The sequence below is a fragment of the Ranitomeya imitator genome, chromosome 4, assembly GCF_032444005.1.
Source record: "Ranitomeya imitator isolate aRanImi1 chromosome 4, aRanImi1.pri, whole genome shotgun sequence".
NCBI classification, from domain to species: domain Eukaryota; kingdom Metazoa; phylum Chordata; class Amphibia; order Anura; family Dendrobatidae; genus Ranitomeya; species Ranitomeya imitator.
The window spans coordinates 644048558-644067896 of record NC_091285.1 but is presented as its reverse complement, the minus strand read 5'-3'; the positions used below and the strand labels follow the sequence as shown (position 1 = coordinate 644067896).

The 19339-nt window shown below is 46.8% G+C and overlaps 1 protein-coding gene across 10 annotated transcripts in view; it reads right to left on the bottom strand.

Moving 5' to 3' along the window:
* ANK1 (ankyrin 1) overlaps window positions 1-19339 on the bottom strand; it is a 422616-nt gene that overhangs the window by 81130 nt on the left and 322147 nt on the right. For 6 of the 10 annotated variants that reach the window (XM_069766918.1, XM_069766916.1, XM_069766922.1 and 3 more), the window contains 3 exons: window positions 5932-6025; window positions 5097-5175; window positions 1924-2021 (listed from right to left, as the gene is read on the bottom strand). In XM_069766918.1, the coding sequence (XP_069623019.1) occupies window positions 1924-2021; window positions 5097-5175; window positions 5932-6025 (271 nt within the window). Of the gene's footprint in view, window positions 1-1923; window positions 2022-5081; window positions 5176-5931; window positions 6026-19339 lie in introns of all 10 variants that reach the window. The other 4 variants (XM_069766914.1, XM_069766920.1, XM_069766921.1 and 1 more) reach the window with 1 other exon arrangement.

Here is a 19339-nt window from a genome sequence, read left to right as displayed (position 1 = left end):
TTTCACTCCAGAACTGGATTCACAGCTATACTGTGCAGGACTGCTTTAAAATATCCTCCATACTGCTGCTTTCTAGTAAGTGTTTTATTTCACTCCAGAACTGCATTCACATCTATACTGTTCAGGACTGCTTTAAAATATCCTACATACTGCTGCTTTCTAGTAAGTGTTTTATTTCACTCCAGAACTGGATTCACAGCTATACTGTTCAGGACTGCTTTAAAAATGTCCTCCATGCTGCTGTAGATCCTGAACATGTGCATGATAAAGATAGAAGAACAAGAATCCCTTATATCTATGTGTGCAGTGTATGGGAGCCATTATAGCAGCTAGTCTCCATCCACTAGCTCAGAGACAACTGCTAATTAAATATGTAGCCTGCAGAGGGGAAAAACTGGTGAAAAATACAGGATAAAGATAATATTATGAAGAGAAACAGTATTATTCTTCATATATACACATGACTGCTTTCTCTGAAAAGTTCCCTAATGCTAGAAGCACACTGTAATACTTTCTAATGACCTTTGAGTGATAAACTACATAAGAGCTGGCATGGAGAATAAAATGGCAGCATCAGTTTTGCATCACCATGGTCCCCGCTTGCCATATGTATGAGGTTTCTTTTGTCTTTGATGCAAATTCATGAATATTTGTTGCATAATCCGTCCTGCGGTCGTCCAACATTTATTGCTAAAGCAGATTTATGACAGCTACTGATGGCGGCATGTGAAAACACCATCTGCGGCACAATACTTGTTGAGATTGCGCGGCTGCTTTTCTGTAACATTCACCTACTATAAACCTGTTCTGGTTTGCACAATCTATATTTGCACATCCCAAGTTTGTCCTATTTCCTTTTTTCTATTGTCTTTTTGCCAGGATTGTGCAAACTGGGAAAAATTATTTTGCCAATCTAAATAGATATTTAGGTAAAGTATATACTCCATGCATAGGATACATGCATCATCCATAAGGTTGGAGAAGCCGGACCCCTGGGGTGGCTGTGTTAAATGGGTTATTTACCTCTGGCAACAATTTTTCTTTTTTTTTTTTTAATTAATTTTGCCCCTAAAAAATCATTTTTGCAATGCTGTTTTATGAAACATTTTTGCACCATTTGGCTTTAATAGGCTCTTTGTTTCGTTGCACAGTTAAGTTTTGATGTAGGCTACGGTCATAAAAATCAGCTAAAAATGAAAAAATGAAGCAAGTAAGAGTTAGAAACTCTTCCATTGGGTCATCATAACAAGCTCGCTGACAGATTCTCTGTTAACCTATTTCTACAGTTATCAATAAACACGGCGGCTATAGTAAAATTGGGGCAAAATTGTTTATGAACCCAATTACAAAAAGGACTTATAGCCAAAAGTACCGTACATGTAATACGATACAGAAAAAAAAACAAAAAACTGTCCCCAAAGGTGGACAACCCCTTTAAAAAGAGCATTCAGTTGCTTTTATCCATACATCTTCTATACTTGTTGTCCAGTCATTCCGTTGACAGCTATTTCTCCTAAACTCGTCAAATACATAATCTTGGGACAAGGCCAAGAAAATGTCGAATACGGGAAGGGGAGTAAAGCCGGCCATACACAATACATAGCGGTCGGCCAAACTATTGTTTCTTTCAGGCCTCTTTGGGAGTTAACTCTCTTTTGAGAGTAAAGAGTAGGGCATGCTGAAATCAAGCATGCCTGATCCTTCGCTTCTACAATCAGGACTCGTCTAAATACTGAGTATTAATATGCAGCCAGAGGTGTAACTTGAGGTTTCAGGGCCTGAATGCAAAATCTACAAAACCTATGATGTAGCCTTTGGGTTCCTGCAGGCACCAAGGCCAGGTGGCACTGCCCGCCTCTGCATCACGATAGTGGAATTGTAATGAAAAGCAGAGATCCCTACTGCGCCCTACTCGTCACTCACCCAGTATGGACAGGACTGGCCACAGGACTGATATTGTCCGATGTCTCGGTGGCGGGACTGCTGGGGATCAGAGATTCGTCGTCTAATTCCCTAGACAACTGAAATCAGAAAGAAACATTTGTTTTTTTTGCTAATAATAATAATATGGATTTGGACCACCCAATAATGGGCAAGGATGAGAGGAAGCAGGCAAACTAGCAATGCAAAATAATGAACTATTATTAGTTGAGTAGGAGGAATTGTTTTCTTTTAGCTTCCACCCCAAGGATTTACTGAGATTTACCTAGTGACCCAACAGCTCGGGAACTAGAGGGACCTGTTACTCCATGCTACGTCACCATAGACTGCTGATGCCAATAATGGAGGTCACCACTAACGTCTACTCTACAGTCCAACATCAAGGCACTAATACTTTATATATTATGGAAGATGTGGTCATATCTCAGTCATTATGCCCCATGTGTATTTACCTTACAATCCTGAGACAATTATTGGTGACCACTGTGCCCCCAAGTATTCTGGGCATTGTGCATGTATAATGACACCCTAAATATCAAATGGGTTTACCACTGAAGTTATTTTTGGGTGACCACAGGGTCACCACTCTGGGAGTAATTTTCACATTGGGCTTCGAAATTACGTAACTGAATGTCATCAATAACGTGACCATTAACAAAAACAGGTAGCAAATAGGCAGGGTGGCCTAGTGACCCATATATTACAGCTTTGTCATTAAAATATTGATGATGCATGCATATGTGTCCCCAGTACTCATGCTCCCACATAGCTCCACAACATCCTTCTACCGACATGATGTCTCACTACTGAAGTGGCGTCCCTCTACTATCCAGGTATCCCTCTACTTACTGCTTCTACTGACCCAGTGTCCATCTACTAATCCGGTGTCCTTCTACCGGCCTGGAGTCCCTCTACTGATCCAGTGTCCCTCTACTAATGCAGTGTCCCTCTACTTAGTGCTCCTACTGACCCAGTGTCCCTTTACTGATCTGGTGTCCTTCTACTGATCTGGTGTCTTTCTCCTGGCCTGATGTCCGTCTACTGATTTCATGTCCCTCTACTGACCCCGTGTCTCTCTACTGATCCCGTGTTTCTCTACTGAACCTATGTCACGCTACTGACCCCGTGTCCTGCTACTGATTCCGTGTCCCTCTACTGTTCCCGTGTCCCTCTGCTAATGTCGTGTCCTTCTACTGATCTGGTGTCTTTCTCCTGGCCTGATGTCCCTCTACTGACCCCGTGTCCCTCTACTGAACCCGTGTCCCTCTACTGAACCCGTGTCCCTCTACTGAACCCGTGTCCCTCTACTTACTGCTCCTACTGACCCAGTGTCCCTTTACTGATCCGGTGTCCTTCTACTGATCTGGTGTCTTTCTCCTGGCCTGAAGTCCGTCTACTGATCCCATGTCTCTCTACTGATCCCATGTCTCTCTACAGTTATTAGGTTATTTAGAAGGACATAGATCTGGGGATTTATTCTGATGGAATATAGGCTGAACTGGATGGACAATCAGCCTTGCTAACTATGTTACTATGTTACTGATCTCGTGTCTCTCTACTGAACCTGTGTCCTTCTTCTACTGAACCCATGTCCCACTACTGATCCCGTGTCCTTCTACTGATCCCATGTTCCTCTACTGATACCGTGTCCTCTACTGATCCAATGTCCCTCTACTGATCCGGTGACCCTTCTTGCTCATACAAAATCCACAACTATTGGAGCTAATCAATATACCTGCATAAATAAGTCTACTGCCTTGGTCCCTTATTGTACCTGCCTGGATATTCCCTGCATATTAGACCCCCATCCTGTTTTGTTAGCTCATGATTTTCTTCTACTGATCTGGTGTCTTTCTCCTGGCCTGATGTCCGTCTACTGATTTCATGTCCCTCTACTGACCCCGTGTCTCTCTACTGATCCCGTGTTTCTCTACTGAACCTATGTCACGCTACTGACCCCGTGTCCTGCTACTGATTCCGTGTCCCTCTACTGATCCCATGTCCCTCTGCTAATGTCGTGTCCCTCTACTGATGTTATGTCCCTCTACTGATGCCGTGGCTTTCTACTGATCCTGTGTCCTTTACTGAACCCGTGTCCCTCTACTGATCCCTTGTCCCTCTACTTACTGCTTTTACTGACCCAGTGTCCCTTTACTGATCCGGTGTCCTTCTACTGATCTGGTGTCTTTCTCCTGGACTGATGTCCGTCTACTGATCCTATGTCCCTCTACTGACCCCGTGTCCCTCTACTGAACCCGTGTCCCTCTACTGATCCCTTGTCCCTCTACTTACTGCTCCTACTGACCCAGTGTCCCTTTACTTATCCGGTGTCTTTCTCCTGGTCTGATGTCCGTCTACTGATCCTATGTCCCTCTACTGACCCCGTGTCCCTCTACTGAACCCGTGTCCCTCTACTGAACCCGTGTCCCTCTACTGATCTCTTGTCCCTCTACTTACTGCTCCTACTGACCCAGTGTCCCTTAACTGATCCGGTGTCCTTCTACTGATCTGGTGTCTTTCTCCTGGCCTGAAGTCCGTCTACTGATCCTATGTCCCTCTACTGATCCCATGTCTCTCTACTGATCCCATGTCTCTCTACAGTTATTAGGTTCTTTAGAAGGACATAGATCTGGGGATTTATTCTGACGGAATATAGGCTGAACTGGATGGACAATCAGCCTTGCTAACTATGTTACTATGTTACTGATCTCGTGTCTCTCTACTGAACCTGTGTCCTTCTTCTACTGAACCCATGTCCCACTACTGATCCCGTGTCCTTCTACTGATCCCATGTTCCTCTACTGATACCGTGTCCTCTACTGATCCAATGTCCCTCTACTGATCCGGTGACCCTTCTTGCTCATACAAAATCCACAACTATTGGAGCTAATCAATATACCTGCATAAATAAGTCTACTGCCTTGGTCCCTTATTGTACCTGCCTGGATATTCCCTGCATATTAGACCCCCATCCTGTTTTGTTAGCTCATGATTTTCTTTGCTTTTTGGTGCCTATATTCAGCCATTTTTAGTGTTACTGGGTAAAGGAAAAACTGATGAAGGACATGAACCCACCCGCATGAAAAGTGTTTTCTTCCAGCCATGATCTATAAGTACCCCTATAAATACACACTGCTTACGCTTGAATTATTTACCGGTTCATCCTCCTCCTTTTTAAGTATGACAGTCTCGGGAGTGACACAGGGAATTCTGGGTATTGCAGGTGATCCAACTCTATAAAGGGAAAGCAAGCAGAATTATTTTTGGAACATGAAAATAACAGTCTTCTATGGTATCACCTAACGAGGTAACAGAGGCCACCTTGAAAGGTTAGCTTTCTTGATCTGTTCACTTAGTGCTGGCGGATGCTTGGGTGGTTGGGTGCCATTGGGCTACTAGGATGCTACCGCGGCTGATGACATGTTGCTGTGACATTGGGCGTCAGGCAGTGTGGCATCGAAGGCTCTTTTTGACCTGGTTTTCCCATTTTAGGGTTATTTGTTGGTGGTTGCAGGCCCCTGAGGTGCAATAGGTTGTATGTGACTTGGGCGGTGGTTGCGGCACAGTGGTTGATAAGGGAATTTGCTGTTGAGGGTCTATGTGTGGCCTGAGCCTAAAAGAGTAGGGACTCGCTTAAAAAAATGTTGCTTTGAATTGTGACAAGTGGAATTGTACAGCCCCAAGTAAAAAGATTCACATCCGTACATGTCATGATGGTATGGAGGCCTAATAATCAGGAGAGGCACTGAGGGGGTCGGCATTCAAGTGCCGACTGAGGACGTTCATACTAGTCTTGTCTGGCTGCCATATTGGTACTCCATGGCAGTTGGACCATAGCAGGGTAAGCTTACCTGGACACCTCTTGTGATCACAAGGCCCATGCGATGTAAGGATGATGATGTATTGACGTCATGAAGTGGACAACCCACCAAGGTCTTGAAAATCTTTTTGCTCAACCCTACCTTTAAATATATGTTTATTTTTACATACCCCTGATCGAGCTTGGGTAAGAACTCCATATCTGTGTCTTCATCGGGCTCCCTTGGTCCTGTGTGAGGAGGTCTGAAGTCTGGAGGCTCCTCTCCTGAAGACAGTAAAGAGGAAATACAGACAACTGCCAATAACTTGGGCCCACATATCTATGTACACGTCATCAGAGAGGGTTTCTGGAACAGCTTCACATAAGAACAAAGTGACATACGCAGATAATAATTTGTGTAAGAAGACGGTCACACACACAACGTGCAAACAGGCACAAGACATAGATATCTGATGTGTGCGGCAGGAATGGCCCACAGATTGCAGAAGCCTGTAATAGTATGCATTATGCCAATGAAAAGCATGGCCATGACTTCTAAAGAGGTGAGTGTTGCTTCCCTTTATATAAAACATACGGTGGACTACCAACTCATGTCATGTCCTTAGGACGCAAGGTCTGGACTACGAGTGTGGCTATGTTGCTCTGTGTAGACCCAACCTAATGTGTTATGGATTATTAGCAGCATGTTTCCCCTACAGTTCCATATTACGACTGGCGAGGTATAAGTGGAAACGCCATGTAAGATCTCACGCACACAAGAGCAAACATGGGGCATGACGTTAGGCAGAAACGGGTGTGACAGGGCATATGGCTTTTGACACGATAATGGGGGTTATTTCTAGATAAGTGCAGCAGCTAACATAAAAACGTTCCTGAGATTGTACATTCAGTCACTAAATACTAAACACTACATGAGAACGCAGCCTGACGTAGTCCAGTAGAGAATCCATATCCCTATTCCTTAGATGAAAACTTCCCAAACTTCTTCCTCCAGGAGCTCACTAGACAATCCTTCTAGGTATCCTTGTAGGCAACATCGGTCACCATGCTTGCCAAAGGAGGGACATGAAAAATGGAGGGCCATGAAGAGTACCATCAGTACCAGTCATGAGTGAACATCTTTATGCTCTTGCCAGTTCAGTTTCAAGAAGGAAGTTAACACATAAAACGGGGTAGTCCCATCGATAACATTACTACTTATGCACATGATAGATGATAAATGATCACCGGACGTCTGAGAACCCTACTTAGATACCCACTAAACCAAAAACCTGCTCATGTGTGAACAGCGCGGTACTAATCATGTGCGACCATTGCTCCATTCAATGTCCACAGGAGTGGTGGACGCACACCCTCACTACTGCTCCATTCACACCAGACACTTTGGGACACCAGTTCTTGTAATCAGTTTAGGTACCAGCAATCACATCTGTGGACAAGTATTCAATGCTGTTTTTGGGACAACCCTTTTGAATCCAACGTCTGTTTTATAAATGGATCTAAAGCAAAAATCCAAAAAGGATTGGGCCCATTCTTATCATCCTATGAATATGTTTATAGCTGTCCTATGGCAATCATCATAGAAGAAGATCTCACTGGATTTCATGGACCTCTTGTGATGGGACAATTGGGTCCCTCCAGCTGCCCCAGCACCTCATCAAGCAGGTTCAACAAAACTAATATAACATGTGGTTTCTACAAAATACAACTTTTACTGACTAGTGTTGACTCAGAATTATTCGCTCCTTCATGACAAGCATCTTTAGTACTTAGTAGAACCCCTCAGGCTTTTATCACCTGCTGCAAACGTGATGTATAGCCAGATATTCCTCATGGGCAGTGGCCTCCAGGCAGGGCCAGTTTTAGGCAAAGTGGGGCGCTAGGCAAAAGTTTAAACTGGGGCCCCAAATGTTAACTAATTGCACCATCACACAGAAACATTTCGGTTGCAGTTACATGCGCCGATTTCAGGCCACTAAACGAGTATGATTAACAATATTGAAGTCATTCGAAGCTTGTTTCCGGCGACTTTACACCGGCTGAGGAATAATGATGGGGACAGAATAATCACTAGTAGATCAATCTGTCCACATACAGTACCATCTTAGCAGCATATCTGCAGTTTTCCCCGGGCAATGTGCTGCTGAGAACAATGATTTTTGTTGCGGCATAACCAATCCAATCACTCGATGAATATCTTGCATTTTGCACTCCCCCCTAGTTCTCCATATAGTATAATACACTTCCATAGTCATCCATATAGTATAATGTACTCCCTCTAGTCCTCCGTATAGTATAACACACTCCCCATAGTCCTCCATATAGTATAATAGACTCCCCATAGTCCTCCATATAGTATAACACACTCCCCATAGTCCTCCTCCATATAGTATAATACACTCCCATAGTCCTCCTTAGAGTATAATGCAGTCCCCATATAGAATATAATTCTGACCTCATATAGTATAGCGCAACCCCCCCCATAGCATATAATGGAGCCCCCATAGAATATAATGCAGTCCCCAACAGAATATAATACTGTGTGTTTGTAATGATTACAGGAGGGAGTGAGAGAGGCCCGATGCTACATGATAACGGGCCTGCCTGCAGCGGCCCCACTCCACCTCTCGGCCCCAGAACAATGGCATCAGCAGTATGTCTGCCCCTGGCTGGGGGCCCCTAGGCCTAGTCTGCCTGCCCCTAACGCCAGCCCTGCCTCCAGGTCACTAATATTTTGGGGTTGGACAAGAGAGGGGTCTAAAGAGTTAGGAGAATATTGTCTTAGAAAAAGAAAAGATCATGTCCATAAAAATGGGAGCACCTCAGACAAATATCAAAATAACATAGTTTTTTTATTGATCAGCATAACTAAATACCACACACAAAAAGGCAAGATTAAAAACATTTAAAAATACAACACCAAAAAACACAGCAGTCATCTCCTAGTATAGGGAAAATGACAACCCACAACCCTATCCCCTCCCAATTACACAGAGATGTATAAGCATGAACAAATATAGTGATCCCAAACAAGATCAAACATTAACAAACACCATATGAAAGAATATATATTGTAGAACTCTCAACCTCCATTGGACATAGTAGTCACACATATGTAAAAGTATAAAAATGAAATACCCACGCCTGAAAAAAGTCCATATGCGTGTGAGCAACCAGATCATATGCAGGTTAGGGAGGGAGAGATATGGAAGAGAGGGAGAGAGGGCTGTGGGGTGCAACCCACGCGTATCGCCGCAGCTGTGGCGGCTTCCTCAGGGAAAAGAATGCTACTTAGTAGTGTGACGTTTCCCACACCAGTTTTAAGCAGCTCTGCCAAAATTGGTAATGCTCGGGAAAAGCTGGGGAGTAACATTTCTGGCAAGACAAATTAATTTATGTGGAGTGAATTTGGGGCATCTTATTCCAGCATATCCCACATTAAGACTAGTGTACTAAATACCCCACTTCTTGAATTGGTGCCTAAGGTTTCAGTTTGTACAGTAAGAAGCTATTAGCTGACAAAGAACTCTATGGCATTGGTAATGCTGGGGAAAAGCTGGGGAGTAACATTTCTGGCAAGACAAATTAATTTATGTGGAGTGAATAGAAATTTTGAGATTCTGTTCTGTGGAGTGGTAATACAAATATAAACTTTTGGACCTATGGAGCAGTGGCATGTCTGAAGGAGAAAGAATGAAGCATGTGCTAAAAAGAACCCCCTGCCTACAATGAAGCATGACAGTGGTTTGGTCAATAGTGAAGCATGGTGGCGGCTTGGTGATGGTTACAGTGAAGTATGGCAGTGGCTGCTCGATGATGCTCTGGGGCTGCTTTGCTTCCTTTGGCACTGGAAACTTGCAACGTGTGGAGAACATGATTGATACAATCGAGTATCAAGAAATCTTAAGAGAATACATGATGTCTTCAGTAAGGAAAACTGAGATTGGGTGTCATTAAATCTTCCAAAATTTAAATAATCTCAAACAATCCTCATAGTCCACTAAGGCCCGGTATAGGAACAGTCCTTGAAGATTCAGGTGTGACGGTCACAATCAATATGAACCCAACAGAAAATCGTTGGTGGCATTTCGGGAAGTCAATTTCTGCACAGAAACCCAAGAATTTTAGTGACCTGGCTGGAGGCCATGGACCGTGACGATTGGGCCTAGATTCCTCATGAAAGCTGACAGAAGATGGCGTCTGACTAAGCATCATGTCTGTAGCAGGTTACGACAGCCAGAGGTGATCTACTAAGCACTAAAGACGCTGATCATGAAGAGGTGAATAATTCTGCGACTGCAGTAGTGAATAAACCGGTACTTTGTGCCTAGTTTGGAGAAACCACTTGTTATATTAGTTGTTGTTATTTACATTGTCCTTGTTTGATTGGTTTATTGTAAAGAGCAGAACGTTTGTTAATAAGCCTGATTTGCAATGGAGAGTGGGAAGGTGTAATCATTTTGATTGTAGTTATACTAAAACTTTACTGTTTCAGCATGGAGACACCTGACACCTTTTATCAATAATATCTCATTTTAAAAAAAGGAGTCAAAGAAATGCAAAGCCGGCATATAAATAACACAGTAATGGAGACCATGACTAAAAGCATTCTCGCTGTAAATGAATGCTAATTATCTGTCAATGGAAACCTAATGAAACCCGCTAATTACTTCTGTTTATACAACGACGTGCAAAACTAACATCTAATTAACACACTTTATAGCACCAAGAGAAAGTTTTTAATGCCCAAGTGTAATGATGAAAACGATTGCGCCGTAACGTACAATAAATCGCTGATAGTTTGTTTAGCATAATATTGCGGACAGTGAGATTAATTAAGAGTTAAAGATTTATCAAGGGAATTACTACGTGCTTCTGTATGGAAACTCTGCTGGTTTCTCTAGGGTTCTTAGTTAAATCATTGTCTGCTATTAGATTTTTAGTGTGTACAGTGAGTAGAGTTACACATTATTAAAAGTGGCCTCCTTAGATATATCGTCAAAGGATACATTTCTGTCTACCTGAAGCCACCACTAGAGGGAGCTCTTCAAGGTACTGTATACTGTTTCAATATTGCACTCAATGTATAAATTGTAACCTCCTAAGCTCCCCCTAGCAAGAAACATATAAACTATACCTAAAGATGGATTTAAAGGGAACCTGTCAGCAGAAATAACACTATAAACCTGAAGATATGGGGTTAATCTGTAGGGTAATAGCGTTATCATCCTGACTGGTTTCAGCATTTAGCCGAACACTGTAGGGAGAAAATGAACTTTATTCCTCTCGGTAGTGTTTCAGTTTCAGTCACAGGGGCGATGCCGACGAGGTTTCAGTCACCGCTCTGAGTTTAGAGAGTAGCATCTGTAACCGCACCGCCAGCCCTGAACCCTGAATGACACTTGCTTTGCCCTGGGGCCGGCAATCAGGTTCCCTTTAAAAGTCTCGTTGCGTAGTCTCGAACTCCCCTATAACAGCAGTCTGGAGGTGTAGTCTGGAGCCCCCTTATAACAGCAGTCTGGATGTGTAGTCTGGAGCCCCCTATAACAGCAGTCTGGAGGTGTAGTCTGGAGCCCCCCTATAACAGCAGTCTGGAGGTGTAGTCTGGAGCCCCCCTATAACAGCAGTCTGGAGGTGTAGTCTGGAGCCCCCTTATAACAGCAGTCTGGATGTGTAGTCTGGAGCCCCCTATAACAGCAGTCTGGATGTGTAGTCTGGAGCCCCCTATAACAGCAGTCTGGAGGTGTAGTCTGGAGCCCCCCTATAACAGCAGTCTGGAGGTGTAGTCTGGAGCCCCCCTATAACAGCAGTCTGGAGGTGTAGTCTGGAGCCCCCTATAACAGCAGTCTGGAGGTGTAGTCTGGAGCCCCCCTATAACAGCAGTCTGGATGTGTAGTCTGGAGCCCCCTTATAACAGCAGTCTGGATGTGTAGTCTGGAGCCCCCTATAACAGCAGTCTGGAGGTGTAGTCTGGAGCCCCCCTATAACAGCAGTCTGGAGGTGTAGTCTGGAGCCCCCCTATAACAGCAGTCTGGAGGTGTAGTCTGGAGCCCCCTTATAACAGCAGTCTGGATGTGTAGTCTGGAGCCCCCTATAACAGCAGTCTGGAGGTGTAGTCTGGAGCCCCCCTATAACAGCAGTCTGGAGGTGTAGTCTGGAGCCCCCCTATAACAGCAGTCTGGAGGTGTAGTCTGGAGCCCCCTATAACAGCAGTCTGGAGGTGTAGTCTGGAGCCCCCCTATAACAGCAGTCTGGATGTGTAGTCTGGAGCCCCCTATAACAGCAGTCTGGAGGTGTAGTCTGGAGCCCCCCTATAACAGCAGTCTGGAGGTGTAGTCTGGAGCCCCCCTATAACAGCAGTCTGGAGGTGTAGTCTGGAGCCCCCCTATAACAGCAGTCTGGAGGTGTAGTCTGGAGCCCCCTATAACAGCAGTCTGGAGGTGTAGTCTGGAGCCCCCTATAACAGCAGTCTGGATGTGTAGTCTGGAGCCCCCCTATAACAGCAGTCTGGATGTGTAGTCTGGAGCCCCCTATAACAGCAGTCTGGAGGTGTAGTCTGGAGCCCCCCTATAACAGCAGTCTGGAGGTGTAGTCTGGAGCCCCCCTATAACAGCAGTCTGGAGGTGTAGTCTGGAGCCCCCCTATAACAGCAGTCTGGAGGTGTAGTCTGGAGCCCCCTATAACAGCAGTCTGGAGGTGTAGTCTGGAGCCCCCTATAACAGCAGTCTGGATGTGTAGTCTGGAGCCCCCCTATAACAGCAGTCTGGAGGTGTAGTCTGGAGCCCCCCTATAACAGCAGTCTGGAGGTGTAGTCTGGAGCCCCCCTATAACAGCAGTCTGGATCTGTAGTCTGGATCCCCCCTATAACAGCAGTCTGGATGTGTAGTCTGGAGCCCCCTATAACAGCAGTCTGGATGTGTAGTCTGGAGCCCCCCTATAACAGCAGTCTGGAGGTGTAGTCTGGAGCCCCCTATAACAGCAGTCTGGAGGTGTAGTCTGGAACCCCCCTATAACAGCAGTCTGGAGGTGTAGTCTGGAGCCCCCTATAACAGCAGTCTGGAGGTGTAGTCTGGAACCCCCCTATAACAGCAGTCTGGAGGTGTAGTCTGGAGCCCCCCTATAACAGCAGTCTGGAGGTGTAGTCTGGAGCCCCCCTATAACAGCAGTCTGGAGGTGTAGTCTGGAGCCCCCCTATAACAGCAGTCTGGAGGTGTAGTCTGGAGCCCCCCTATAACAGCAGTCTGGAGGTGTAGTCTGGAGCCCCCCTATAACAGCAGTCTGGATCTGTAGTCTGGATCCCCCCTATAACAGCAGTCTGGATGTGTAGTCTGGAGCCCCCTATAACAGCAGTCTGGATGTGTAGTCTGGAGCCCCCCTATAACAGCAGTCTGGATGTGTAATCTGGAGCCCCCTATAACAGCAGTCTGGAGGTGTAGTCTGGAACCCCCCTATAACAGCAGTCTGGAGGTGTAGTCTGGAGCCCCCCTATAACAGCAGTCTGGAGGTGTAGTCTGGAGCCCCCCTATAACAGCAGTCTGGAGGTGTAGTCTGGAGCCCCCCTATAACAGCAGTCTGGAGGTGTAGTCTGGAGCCCCCCTATAACAGCAGTCTGGATGTGTAATCTGGAGCCCCCTATAACAGCAGTCTGGAGGTGTAGTCTGGAGCCCCCTATAACAGCAGTCTGGAGGTGTAGTCTGGAGCCCCCTATAACAGTAGTCTGGGTGTGTAGTCTGGAGCCCCGAATAACAGCTGTCTGGATGTACAGCCTGGAGCCCCCTATAACAGCAGTCTGGATGTGTAGTCTGGAGCCCCCTATAACAGTAGTCTGGGTGTGTAGTCTGGAGCCCCCTATAACAGCAGTCTGGATGTACAGCCTGGAGCCCCCTATAACAGCAGCCTGGATGTGCAGTCTGGAGCCCCCTATAACAGCAGTCTGGATGTACAGCCTGGAGCCCCCCTATAACATCAGTCTGGATGTGTAGTCTGGAGCCCCCCTATAACATCAGTCTGGATGTGTAGTCTGGAGCCCCCTATAACAGCAGCCTGGATGTGCAGTCTGGAGCCCCCTATAACAGCAGTCTGGATGTACAGCCTGGAGCCCCCCTATAACAGCAGTCTGGATGTACAGCCTGGAGCCCCCTATAACAGCAGCCTGGATGTGCAGTCTGGAGCCCCCTATAACAGCAGTCTGGATGTACAGCCTGGAGCCCCCCTATAACATCAGTCTGGATGTGTAGTCTGGAGCCCCCCTATAACATCAGTCTGGATGTGTAGTCTGGAGCCCCCCTATAACAGCAGTCTGGAGGTGTAGTCTGGATCCCCCCCTATAACAGCAGTCTGGATGTGTAATCTGGAGCCCCCTATAACAGCAGTCTGGATGTGTAGTCTGGAGCCCCCTATAACAGCAGCCTGGATGTGTAGTCTGGAGCCCCCTATAACAGCAGTCTGGATGTGTAGTCTGGAGCCCCCTATAACAGCAGTCTGGATGTGTAGTCTGGAGCCCCCTATAACAGCAGCCTGGATGTGTAGTCTGGAGCCCCCTATAACATCAGTCTGGATGTGTAGTCTGGAGCCCCCCTATAACATCAGTCTGGATGTGTGGTCTGGAGCCCCCCTATAACAGCAGTCTGGAGGTGTAGTCTGGAGCCCCCTATAACAGCAGTCTGGAGGTGTAGTCTGGAGCCCCCTATAACAGCAGTCTGGATGTGTAGTCTGGAGCCCCGAATAACAGCTGTCTGGAGGTGTAGTCTGGAGCCCCCCTATAACAGCAGTCTGGATGTGTAGTCTGGAGCCCCCTATAACAGCAGTCTGGATGTGTAGTCTGGAGCCCCGAATAACAGCTGTCTGGATGTGTAGTCTGGAGCCCCCTATAACAGCAGTCTGGATGTGTATTCTGGAGCCCCCCTATAACAGCAGTCTGGATGTGTAGTCTGCCTATGGGGGGCTGCATTTTATTCCAGGCTGCCTATGGGGGGTTGCATTTTATTAGAGTCTGCCTATGGGGGCTGCATTTTATTAGAGTCTGCCTATGGGGGGCTGCATTTTATTCCAGGCTGCCTATGGGGGGCTGCATTTTATTCCAGGCTGCCTATGGGGGGTTGCATTTTATTGGAGTCTGCCTATGGGGGCTGCATTTTATTAGAGTCTGCCTGTGGAGGGATGCATTATCTAACAGAGTCTGCCTATGGGGGCTGCATTTTAGTAGAGTCTGCCTATGGGGGGCTGCATTTTATTAGAGGCTGCCTATGGGGGGCTGCATTTTATTGGAGTCTGTCTATGGGGTACTGTATTTAATTAGAGTCTGCCTATGGGGGCTGCATTTTATTAGAGTCTGCCTATGGGGGTTGCATTTTATTAGAGTCTGCCTATGGATGGGGGGCTGCATTTTATTACAATGTGCCAATGTGGGGGCTGCATTTTATTAGAGTCTGCCTATGGGGGCTGCATTTTATTAGAGTCTGCCTATGGGGGGGCTGCATTATATTACAGTCTACCTATGAGGAGTGCATTATACCATATGAAGGCCTATGGCGAGTGCATTGTACCATATTGAGGACTATCTGGTGCAACTATATATATATAATCGCCAGTTGGGACTTCCGGCCTCTGTCCCCGAATCCCAAAAGGCACCGTGGCAGTGTCCCTTGCGCAGGCGCAGTTCATGGCCTGCGCACATGACATACACGTCTCTGCTATTCCCACGCAGGCGCAGTAACAGCCGCATTGTTAATATGCATGTGAGGGAATAGGGGTGGCATGTATGTCACTTGTGCCTGCGCAATTGACATTAACGTCACCGCTATTCCAGCGCATGCGCAGTAAAGGCCACAACTGCGCACTCTACCTGCTCTACCCGCGCACGCTCGGTAACGACGCGGCTGTTACTCTGCCTGCATAGGGAATAGCGGTGATGTCTATGTTTTACTTGTGCAGCCGGAGTAACAGCCTTACGGCCATGAACTGCGCCTGCGCAAGTGACAGATATACGTCACCACTATTCCCAGTAACAGCCATAACTGCGAGGTGTACCCGCACGTGCTTACTTATGATTTTTAATTACCTCACGCAGCACAAACGTCTCCACAGTCCCATACTGTGTATCAATTTTGTCTACTATCTGAGAAACAAAAATACTGTCTACTACTGGTATGTACATAGTTCATACCACTGAGGCACTGCTTCTGGATTTGACATTTTAACTGGAGTGAACAAAAAATAACTAAAAATATTTGGCCTCATCACCATTACAGCACAAAGAAAGCCAGTACCACGCCAATATATACGTTATTTTTATTACCTTAGCCAGCAGCAAATTCAACACAGTCCCATACTGTATAACAATTGTGTCTACTATCTGAGACACACAAGTACTCTCTACTACACGTTGCTCCTGTCAGCACTACTAAGCATACACAGATGTAAATTTCGCCGCACTCCCGATGCGATAGCATCGGGCCTATTTCTAGTTATACTATATGGAGGCCTATGGGAAGTATATCATACTATATGAAGGCCTATGGGGAGTGCATTATACTATATAGAGTCTGCCTATGGGGAATGTATTATACTATAGAGGCCTATAAGGAGTGCATTATACTATATGGAGGCCAATGGGGAGTGCATTATACAATATAGAGTCTGCCTATGAGGAGTGCATTATACTATAGAGGTCTATGGGGAGTGCATTATACCATATTGAGGACTATCTGGTGCATTACACTATATGGAGGTTATCTAGGGGGCTATCATGCAGTGTTGGAGCCATCAATTTGGGGGATACTAAGGGGTCAGTATATATACAGTGAGGGGGCAGTATACTGTGTATAAGAGAGCATCATACTGTGTATAGAGGAGCTGTACAAGGGGCAGACTCAGGACATTATTAAATGTAAAGTGGGCACTTATTGTTATAGGGGAACTCAGGTTACTGTGCCTGTCAAAGGGGCACACAGGGCAATATTACTTTCTAGGGGACAAAACGTGGGCACGGTTTTCTAGGGCACTTGCACCCGGCATTAATATATTCTAGTTGCTTTAGAATTTAGAGGGCACACAGAACCACACAGTAGGTGCAGTAATAGGCACACATACGGCAGCAGCGGCTCAGTATTGGGGTATCAGGTGCAGTAATAGGGTCACATACGGCAGCAGCGGCTCAGTATTGGGATATCAGGTGCAGTAATAGGGACACATATGGCAGCAGGGGCTCAGTATTGGGGTATCAGGTGCAGTAATAGTGACACATACGGCAGCAGCGGCTCAGTATTGAGGTATCAGGTGCAGTAATAGGGACACATACGGCAGCAGCGGCTCAGTATTGGGGTATCAGGGGCAGTAATAGGGACATACGGCAGCAGCGGCTCAGTATTGAGGTATCAGGTGCAGTAATAAGGACACATACGGCAGCAGCGGCTCAGTATTGGGGTATCAGGTGCAGTAATAGGGACACATACGGCAGCAGCGGCTCAGTATTGGGGTATCAGGTGCAGTAATAGGGTCACATACGGCAGCAGCGGCTCAGTATTGGGATATCAGGTGCAGTAATAGGGACACATATGGCAGCAGGGGCTCAGTATTGGGGTATCAGGTGCAGTAATAGGGACACATATGGCAGCAGCTGCTCAGTATTGGGGTATCAGATGCAGTAATAGGGACACATACGGCAGCAGCTGCTCAGTATTGGGGTATCAGGTGCAGTAATAGGGACACATACGGCAGCAGTGGCTCAGTATTGGGGTATCAGGTGCAGTAATAGGGACACATACGGCAGCAGCGGCTCAGTATTGGGGTATCAGGTGCAGTAATAGGGACACATACGGCAGCAGTGGCTCAGTATTGGGGTATCAGGTGCAGTAATAGGGACACATGCGGCAGCAGGGGCTCAGTATTGGGGTATCAGGGGCAGTAATAGGGACACATACGGCAGCAGCGGCTCAGTATTGGGGTATCAGGTGCAGTAATAGGGACACATACGGCAGCAGCGGCTCAGTATTGGGGCATCAAGTGCAGTAATAGGGACACATACGGCAGCAGCGGCTCAGTATTGGGGTATCAGGTGCAGTAATAGGGACACATACGGCAGCAGCGGCTCAGTATTGTGGTATCAGGTGCAGTAATAGGGACACATACGGCAGCAGCGGCTCAGTATTGGGGTTTCAGGGGCAGTAATAGGGACACATACGGCAGCAGCGGCTCAGTATTGGGGTATCAGGTGCAGTAATAGGGACACATACGGCAGCAGCGGCTCAGTATTGGGGCATCAGGTGCAGTAATAGGGACACATATGGCAGCAGCGGCTCAGTATTGGGGTATCAGGGGCAGTAATAGGGACATATGGCAGCAGCGGCTCAGTATTGGGGTATCAGGTGCAGTAATAGGGACACATACGGCAGCAGCGGCTCAGTATTGTGGTATCAGGTGCAGTAATAGGGACACATACGGCAGCAGCGGCTCAGTATTGGGGTATCAGGTGCAGTAATAAGGACACATACGGCAGCAGCGGCTCAGTATTGGGGTATCAGGGGCAGTAATAGGGACACATACGGCAGCAGAGGCTAAGTATTGGGGTATCAGGTGCAGTAATAAGGACACATACGGCAGCAGAGGCTCAGTATTGGGGTATCAGGTGCAGTAATAGGGACACATACGGCAGCAGCAGCTCAGTATTGGGGTATCAGGTGCAGTAATAGGGTCACATACGGCAGCAGCGGCTCAGTATTGGGATATCAGGGGCAGTAATAGGGACACATACGGCAGCAGCGGCTCAGTATTGGGGTATCAGGTGCAGTAATAGGGACACATACGGCAGCAGCGGCTCAGTATTGGGGTATCAGGTGCAGTAATAGGGTCACATACGGCAGCAGCGGCTCAGTATTGGGATATCAGGTGCAGTAATAGGGTCACATACGGCAGCAGCGGCTCAGTATTGGGGTATCAGGTGCAGTAATAGGGTCACATACGGCAGCAGCGGCTCAGTATTGGGATATCAGGGGCAGTAATAGGGACACATATGGCAGCAGCGGCTCAGTATTGGGGCATCAAGTGCAGTAATAGGGACACATACGGCAGCAGCGGCTCAGTATTGGGGTATCAGGTGCAGTAATAGGGACACATATGGCAGCAGCTGCTCAGTATTGGGGTATCAGATGCAGTAATAGGGACACACACGGCAGCAGCTGCTCAGTATTGGGGTATCAGGTGCAGTAATAGGGACACATACGGCAGCAGTGGCTCAGTATTGGGGTATCAGGTGCAGTAATAGGGACACATACGGCAGCAGCGGCTCAGTATTGGGGTATCAGGTGCAGTAATAGGGACACATACGGCAGCAGTGGCTCAGTATTGGGGTATCAGGTGCAGTAATAGGGACACATGCGGCAGCAGGGGCTCAGTATTGGGGTATCAGGGGCAGTAATAGGGACACATACGGCAGCAGCGGCTCAGTATTGGGGTATCAGGTGCAGTAATAGGGACACATACGGCAGCAGCGGCTCAGTATTGGGGCATCAAGTGCAGTAATAGGGACACATACGGCAGCAGCGGCTCAGTATTGGGGTATCAGGTGCAGTAATAGGGACA